General features: G+C 35.8%; 1 protein-coding gene across 1 annotated transcript; it reads left to right on the top strand.

The window, feature by feature from the left end:
- Positions 1 to 908: 908 nt before the first annotated feature.
- C5H3orf38 (chromosome 5 C3orf38 homolog) lies at positions 909 to 7,318 on the top strand. The gene is made up of 3 exons (XM_063305553.1): positions 909 to 1,156; positions 3,252 to 3,472; positions 5,839 to 7,318. The coding sequence occupies exons 1-3, from the start codon at positions 1,018 to 1,020 to the stop codon at positions 6,424 to 6,426; spliced, it is 948 nt and encodes a 315-aa protein (XP_063161623.1). The 5' UTR covers positions 909 to 1,017; the 3' UTR covers positions 6,427 to 7,318.
- Positions 7,319 to 9,270: the final 1,952 nt, after the last annotated feature.

The following is a 9,270-nucleotide window of genomic DNA, read 5'->3' as shown; positions in this document are numbered from 1 at the left end:
TTCCTGCGAATCACTGACAAGATTAATCTATAGTGAAAGAACCTATTTTTTCACTTTGTATCCTGAAGTTTCTTTTCTTAAGTTGGCCTTATAAATAATCTTTGGGATGTTATATATAATCGAAACATTTGAGCATGTTACCTGATCCCACCTTTACATTCTTGCATTTGAGAAAATGTATGTTCATAACAATTATTTTATGCTTTTGATATGACATTGGAGAATGCAAATCTAACTTGGAAATATCCTAATAGGGACAGCATCACCCCTTTTTTCTTTTAATGAATCTTTCAATTATCACTAGATATTTTGATGTATTTTAATGTCTTCACATTTGACATGGTTCTCCAAGAATCTACAAATAACTTGCGGTCAACTAAAAAGAAAGCTAAATAGAAGAGCCTCTGTTCAAAAGGAAAAAAAAGCGCTCCCTATTCAATAATTTTGTTGACGGGAAATTCACGCGGGGGTACATTTTGTAGGTTAATCTTATGGGAAATTTAGTACCAAAACAGACGTATAGACAAACCCTGTAGCAAACAGCTACATACATTAATTGGAGAAAGTAATGTATAAAACTAATTGTAAAAATGGAAAGCACGGGCTAGAGAAACGCTTTCTTGTTTTGCGAAGACCAGAGCCGGTACCCAGAGAATCGCCTCCGTTACCACTTGTCCCTTGCAGAATAGCTGAAGTACTGACGTTAAAAAAAAAGACTTCACGGAGACTAATAAGGGAGCATCCATTCCAAGCGACGGAACTACAGAGGCCGCTTCCGTTCCAAGCCGAACAACTTTAAGCCTAAGCCACCCTCTCCGCGTCCGTTTGTCGAATTACGAAAGCGCAGGGGGCGGGGGGAGGTGTAAAACAACAGGCGGAAGTGGCGTTGTTCCGCCTTGAGTCTCTCTGTTGTCAAGGTTTCCGGCAGCTGTGCTAACAGTGTGGGCGCCGGGGTTGCTCTGTGCTTCCCGTCTCGCGCTCGAAGAAGCAACGCCCCCCCCCCCCCGCCTCATCACCATGGCTTTAGCTGGGGCGGGGATGACCGAGCGCGAGCGGGACGGCTGCCGGGAGCTGTTGGAACTGCTCCAGACCGACGATCTGCTGGCGCTAACGGACACGGTGACCAGCCGCCTCGTGCAGCCCAGCGACCGCCAAGGTAAATTAGGAGCTAGAAGAACCCGGTGTCCTGATGAGAATCTGAATAAGGCGTTTTGGGCCTCCGCTGGAAAATACTTCTTGACTTGAGGTTCATTAACCCAGCCTGGTATTTCTTCGTGCCACCTCTTTCCTACCAGATTAGATTCTTCCCTCCCCCTTACAGGTCTAGGGTGTACTTCTTCAGGTATACCAGAAGTATTTGGCCTTCGATATCCTTGAGCTGCATTCATACATGATGTTTCTCTCCCTCCTACTACTGGCGAGGGGCAGCTGTTCTGTCATAACAGTGCTTCCTGAACCTGGGTAAATTACCCAAAATTGGGTAAAAGTGGTTTTTCTTTGTGCAATGACACACCAACACATTATTTAAGGAAGTGATCTGTTTTTCCTTGTGATCTTCTAACAAAATGTGTTTACTAATTAAATATATCAGCATATTAAATTAGTGTACATATTTTCTCAGTATAAAACATTTCTTACTTTGTTAAGATAGTTTTCCATTTATCTATAAACAGTAATATGTCCCAGATACAAAGCAAACCATTATGATAAAACAGTTTTGTGCTGTCTCTATTGTTACTTGACAGATGATTTCATACACCTGCATAAGTAATAGTGGCACATCTATATGTTAAAGTCTGTAACTTGTAGGTAAAATGAAATTGAAATATTTGAGCAATATTAAAGTGAGTGGTATTCATGACCCTGCAATCTTTGAGAACCTTCTAAAATTCTATTTAACATGCTTATGCCCATAATTAAAAAATGCACCAGTTTCATTCAGTTTCCTTCTGATTGTTAACTTTCCAATCTTTCTTTACAACCAAATAAAGCATGTTGAAGTGTTCCCACATTAATGGTCTGTTCTGTTGGTCTATATTTCAAAATACACCAAATGAAGTATTAGGCTAATGTGCAAAACCATAGTGAAAATGATACTATGGTATAAAAATAAAGGGTCAGAAAAAATAGAATTAGGATAGAATAGTAATAGTGGCACATCTATATGTTAAAGTCTGTAACTTGTAGGTAAATTAAAATTAAAATATTTGAACAATATTAAAGTGAGTGGTATTCATGACCCTGAATAAGGATCCAAAGTAATGTGTAATGCATATTTAAAATGTTTAATGAAACATACTGTCCTAACAGCCAGGAACCACGCTGAGACAAGGAATAGGTCTCTAGTGTTTTATTACTGCTACATTAGACAGAAAATCCTAACAAACTGAAGAAGCGTGGGAAAAACCCAGACAGATAAACCCCAAAAGTCAAGGCGGGTCTGATCTGTGTCTCTTTGAATGGCTGCTTAACTCCTCAGTACTACGCGTGAGTTTTCCCCCCTGGATAGGGGCCCCCTCCCGCTCACCATCAGTGCTCATGACACATACACCTTGATCCAACCCCCCTTTTTCCTAAAAAGTAGTACTATGTTTGACTGTATTTTCATAAGCTAAGAAGCCTAATTACAAAGCACTCAGAATGTAGGAAGTTGTTTTATTTGTATCACATCATTGCCTATCTAATCCAATATTGTCTGCATTGATTGGAAGTGGCTCCCCAGAGGTTTAGTCAAGAGTTTTTCCAGATGGAAAAAAAATCGAGCTACAGAATTATGGAATATGAATGGTGGTTTTGTTTCTTGCATTGATGACCAATTCTCTTGCTAGTGGGGCATTTCATTGGCCATAGGTAACATACCTTTTTTCTCACTAGGGATCATGAGACTTGATTATATGAATCTTTGTTTTTCAGTGGGTGAAACAGCTCTACCTTTTCAGCAAAAATCACAGGAAGCTGATGTTTTAATCAGAATTACTAACAATTAAGCCTAGCAGACCTTTTTAATATGGCCTTTTCTGTGCCGAGTCTTCTGCTAACCTTTCCCTAATATAAAATTCCTTTGACCTCAGAGAACGAAGGAAAAGCAGAAGTGGCAAAACTGCCATCTTTATGTTATATATTTATAATTCAGAAATATATTTTTAGAATTTTAGGTGGTTTATAAGTACGCTATAATCAAATTGCTAAATTTCTTTTGCAATAAAATTATTAACTTTAGGCAATATATCTGTTTCTGAATTTGTTTATAGAAGCCATACATGCCATCTTGCTGTACAGTCAAAGTGCTGAAGAGCTGTTGAAAAGAAAGAAAGTATTTCGAGAGATAATCTTCAAGTACTTGGCAAAAAAAGGAGTTATAGTGCCACCTTCTTCTGAAAAGCACCAGCTTGTTTATCGTGCAAAGCAGTACTGGTGTGAAGGGCTGAAAGTTTGTGCTTCTGAGCAGATATATGCTAATCCTAGTACACAGGTGAGGTATATAAATAATATTTTAGGCAATGCCAAATGATATTTTTTATAATTATATTTATTGAAACAATAATATAATATTCAAACTGTTCTTCTGTGGATTTGCTAGGAGCATATTTGTGATTTCTTTTTTATTCAGTGTTAGTTTATTCATTTTAGGGTTTTTTATGTTATTTTTTCCTACTGAAATGGAAGCAAAAACATTAAAAACAAAATAAAACCCTTTTCTTAGTACATGCTTATTTTATTTGTTTCTAATAAATATCTTACCCAGTACAGAGGAAACTGGCTGGTCTCATAAAGTTATATGTTTTATATGTAGTCCTGAAAAGATGAAACACTTGCATTCTTTTCTTGCCTTGAAATAGTGCACACACATACATTAAAATGTCATTGTTAGCAATTAACAGATTAAAAATAAAAATATTCAGGGTCTTCAAATAAATAAGAAAGAATATACATAATTCACAACACCCATTCAAATTAATCATTCACATTCTCCACAAAATCCATCTATTTTTTTATTTATTTTTATTTAATTTAATTTTAATCCCACTTTTATTTTTATAAATAACTCAAGGCGGCGAACATACGTAATAGTCCTTCCTCCTCCTATTTTCCCCACAATGACAACCCTGTGAGGTGAGTTGGGCTGAGAGAGAGTGACTGGCCCAAGGTCACTCAGCCAGCTTTCGTGCCTAAGGCGGGACTAGAACTCACAGCCTCCTGGTTTCTAGCCTGGTGCCTTAACCACTAGACCATCTAAATGTCTCTTATTCGATTCTGAATTTATATCATAAGTGATTGTTTTTTCCAAATTATGTTAGAAGAGTTACTGAATCTAATAACCAGTCTATATATTTTAGAGCAGGGTTTCTCAACTAGGGTTCCATGGAACCCTAGGATTCCGCCATAGGTCACTAAGGGTTCCCTGGGAGATCATGATTTATTTAAAACATTATTTCAAATTTGGGCAACTTCACATTAAAGAGGTAAGTTTCATTCTTTATTTTTAGTTTAAGAATACTGTTAATGTATATATACAGCCCTACACATGAAATGGACATAATAATTTTGTAACTTGTGGCCTATATTTGAGCCTGAATGTGCAAAGGTTCCCTGAGGCCTGAAAAGTATTTCAAGAATTCCTCCACGGTCTAAAGGTTGAGAAAGGCTGTTTTAGGTGTATAATTCATAATATATTTTACAGTGGCCTTAGTAATTTGAAAGAGTTAGATATAGAAAAAAAATCTTGTCCCCTCAGTGGTAACTCACTGGGTTTAGGTGTGAAAAATTTCATCTTGCCTTATTACTGTCACTGCTCTTTCTAGAAGAGTCATTTTGAATATTAAAAGATTAAATCAATTCAGATACCATCTGGAAAATACCCAATATAATTGTTTGAAAGGGTTTTAAAGCAGATACATTCAGTTGCTTTCCTAGCTTCTTTTTTTGCAGAAGTCATGAACATAATGATTTCTATCATAGAATTATTTTAGATTTTGAAAAAAGTGACATGCAGTATCATAGTTTATGTACATTAGTATAAGTAATGGTGGAGGGACAGCAAACATATTCTGTGAGGTCTTTCATAATTATCCTTAATCAGTTTTTAATAAGCTTATTTGAAATGCTTCATGAAGTAACCTTTTAAATGGTTTGCACTGCATTATTTGTTCACACTCTATATAGAACATAGAAACATTTATTTATTTATTAAACAAATTTATATGGCCGCGCAATTCACACACACTAACTCCAGGAGGCTTACAAAATTAAAATCCACAATATAAAAACCCGTCAAACCCCTCACCCCCCCAGTGGCTACAAAATAATCAAATCAACTACTTGATTGGCTCTGTCTCAGTCTGGGGTCTCCAGGCCTGCTGACATGCTGACAGAACCATGTCTTTAGGACCTTTCAGAAAAGCATCAAGATGGGAGCCAATCTAATCTCCAGGGGAATTATGTTCCACAGGGAAGAAGCCACCACGGAGAAGGCCCTTTTTTGTGGTCCCTCTAGATGAACTTCCTTCATAGAAGGGACCCGTAACATACCCTGTCCCCCCACTCTGGGAGGCATTAGATTTATATTTAATTATAGGCATTTAATTATGTACAATAACATATAAAACTTTTTGTTTTATTAAAATGGCTCCAAATAAATATTACTCAGGTTTTTAGATAGTCCATAAATATTGTGTGTACATTTATAAATACTGTTTCAAAGCAGGGACTGTATTTCTGTTACAGTTTCATTCCACTTTCACTGTATTTTTTAGGACCTTTTTAATAATCTTGTTATTGCATAAAATAAAAGTGCTTATTCTATTCTATTCTATTTTATTGTTATTTTTTATTTTTCAGAAACCAGAAGATGGAGGAAAACGAGGAGATCAAGACGACAGCAAAGAGTGTCACAATCTGGCAGAGGAATTTTGTCAATGGTATTTTAGAATGCTGAACTCTCAGAACCCATTGACTGGAGATCCACAAGAAGAATGGGGACCACAACATTTTTGGAGTGATGTATCCCTAAAGTTTTGTTATAACACCTCTGAACAAAACATAGAAGAGTACTCAGGTGCAGAATTGGTGAGCCTTCGCTTGCTATCATTAGTGAAAGAAGAATACCTCTTCTTGAATCCCAACCTGAATGCAGGTGGCCTGAAGTGTACAGTTTCACGATATGGATTAGTTGTGGTGGCAGTAGCTGGCACAGTTCATAGGAATACTTGTTGTTTGGGAGTCTTTGAACAAATCTTTGGCCTCATTCGCTGCCCATTTAGGGAGAATACATGGAAAATCAAGTTTGTCAATCTAAAGATTGTTGGCCAGAATGCCATGGAGGCTGGGACCCATATAGAAAGACCTTGCATAAAATATGAGCAAGAAGAACTGCAGGAATTTTACGTGTCCAAGGAACTTGCCTTGATTGAGCCTCAAAAATATTGAGTGTTCTGTTTTGCAAAATGAAGGAGGAAAGTTTGTGGGCCTTGGAAAATACAGCACAAGAGCATACTCAAAGCATTCAAGTAATTTGTTTGCTTCTATTTTTTGAATTCATGCTTTCCTACTAGAAGATAATTCAGAATATTGAACGTAGAGATTTGTTGCTGGTAATTGTTGGCTTGACTCTCCCCCCCCCCCCATTTACATTTTGGCAAATTACTTTGGCAGATAACTTGCTAAATGAGAGGGGAGGAAAGGTGAGAAGATTTGCCTTCCTATCACCCACTGCAAAGTATTGGTTTGTGGGGGATTGAAAACGCAGAAAGAAGCAAGCATAAATGAGAAGGGTAAAGCATAGGAGATGGAATATTGTCATCTTGACTGCTTGTAGCTTCCTTATTTTTAATAGGGGTAGATGAATGCAGAGGTAATGAATGTTAAGTTTGCAAGAGATTCTTTTGCCAAAGACTCTTATCTGAATCATTGTTTTGTGACAATTTTTTTTAATATGTCTTCCACTATAAAAATATCCTAGGAGAGGCAAAGTCAACACCTTATTTTGCACCTGTCACTTAATATTTTTCCTTAAAGTTAGCTAAAGTTCAATTTTCATTGATAAATCTCAGTTCAGTTATTGTTTATACTGAATGACTTAATTTTAAGTCTTAGTTAAATAATCTTTCACATCTTAATCTCAGGGTTGTACAAACAAAGCATTTTTAATTTATGGTAGAAGTTTGTGCTAAGATAAAGACATTATTAAAATGGTTGTTACTTAAATCAGTAAGTGTCATATGCATGAAATAGTTACAGCAGTGCTAAATTTAATAGAGGGTTTTCATGGAGAATTTATGAAACAATGTTACTTTCCTCTATAAAATATTTTGAAATTTTCTTTCTGTCTTATTTCATCATATGTTATGTACAACCCTTATTCATGTAGCTATTTACCTATAAAAATATACTTTTAAGAATATAGGACAGTTGTGAAATTGAAAAACAAGCATTTGATTTGTGGCAGTTATTACATCTAGTTTATTTCACTTTTACTACATTTCATTTTTTTTTATTTTTATTAATAAAAGCTTCAGTCTTTAGGCTAATTATAATAGGACAATATTCTTACTACTTCAGATTATTGTGGAAGAAGCAATTTTAGGACTTCATTTTAACTCTTTAGTATGTTTTTAAAACTTGGATTTTTCATAAAGTTGCTATTTTTTTAAAAAAAAGCAATGATTACATTTAAAAATTGTAAACTTTTCAAAAGTTTTGAGTTTTCAGAACTGCTTTTCTGCTTTTTTTTAAACAAGTAGGAATTTCCCCAAAAACAAAAATAGAACAAAATTTGTAAAACATATAAGGAAATTGAGAAATTAAACCAAAATACTTGCAAAATTTTTATTTATTTTATTTTTTATTTTCTATCCTGCCTTTATCATTTTATAAATAACTCAAGGCAGCGAACATATGTAATACTCCTTCCTCCTCCTATTTTCCCCACAACAGCAACCCTGTGAGGTGAGTTGGGCTGAGAGAGAGTGACTGGCCCAAGGTCACCCAGCCAGCTTTCAGGCCTAAGGTGGCTCTAGAACTCAGTCTCCTGGTTTCTAGCCTGTTACCTTAACCACTAGACCAAACTGGCTCTATATAAATAAATAGATTTATCTCATTCCATGTATATTTGGTAGACAGTATATAATTCTACTTCGCTGCCTTCACAATACAGTCTTAAGATACATATTTTCTTAAATTTATTATTTTGGAATTATGTTTCAAATAGTTTATCAAATTTACAGTTTCTGTAATCATGTAGGCCAAATAGCTTTAATCATATAATGTTACATAATTTAAGCTGAAGTATCTTTTCCAGCAGTGTCAGCTTTATGTCATGCAGTATGTATTTCCCTTGAATGAATAGTAGTATTATAATTAATAATGGTTTAGAAAAATGTACATTTTGGCGGCAGTTTATTTCACTACAGTAGCTTCACTATTTTCAAGAAATTACTGGATTGCCGCAGTTGCTAAGTGAAAAATCACATGACTATGCCAGACTTACGTCACTTCTGCTTCCCTCATGAAGTGAATCACTGCAGTCATTGAGCAAGACATCACGTGACCACAACCTGCAATTTCACTTTCACGTTCTCTGTTAAATCTGCTTGTTGGAAGCCAGTTGTGAAGCTTGCAAATGGCAATCACATGACCGTGGGAAGCTGTGATGGTCATAAATGTGTGTAGGTTGTGAAGCACCAGAATGGTCGCAAAGCTGGTTTTTCCCCCCCAACCATTGTAACTTTGAATGGTTGCTAAGCAAGGCAGTTGGTAAGGAAGAACTACCTGTATTACCATGCTGTGGTTACAGACTGCAGTTGAGAGAAGGAAACAACTTTGCTGTTTTTCCATTTCACCTCTATTATGAATTTGCAGTCCCAGGTCATAGTTCAGTTTCTTTCTTCAGCATCAGTCTTATAGCAAACCTACATTTTAACTTTATAACTTTGTATCTATTATGCAAAGAAACAGGACAAGCAGGCAGCAAAATATTTTTTGAATGTAAACAACAGGTTTTTCTTTATTAACAGGCTTTATTAAGACACAGGGGAAAGTGTTGGTTGTATAAAAGAGCTGCACTTTAGAAGTTCCTTAACTATTTTCTGAGATTCTTTGCAGAACGTCAACATTCAGATTTCAACAGTGAACAGCATAAAGGTGGCTTCCAGGTTTTGGAACAATTTGTTAATGAATCCTTAAAACTAAAAATCAAATGTGTGGTTTTATTACAGAATGTATTACATTTTATTTTTGGGTTTCTTGAGTGGTGATGATGACTTATAAGGATAT

This window comes from Candoia aspera, chromosome 5, assembly GCF_035149785.1.
Source record: "Candoia aspera isolate rCanAsp1 chromosome 5, rCanAsp1.hap2, whole genome shotgun sequence".
Lineage (NCBI taxonomy): Eukaryota > Metazoa > Chordata > Lepidosauria > Squamata > Boidae > Candoia > Candoia aspera.
The sequence above is the reverse complement of the archived record's forward strand: the minus strand, read 5'-3'. Positions and strand labels throughout refer to the sequence as shown.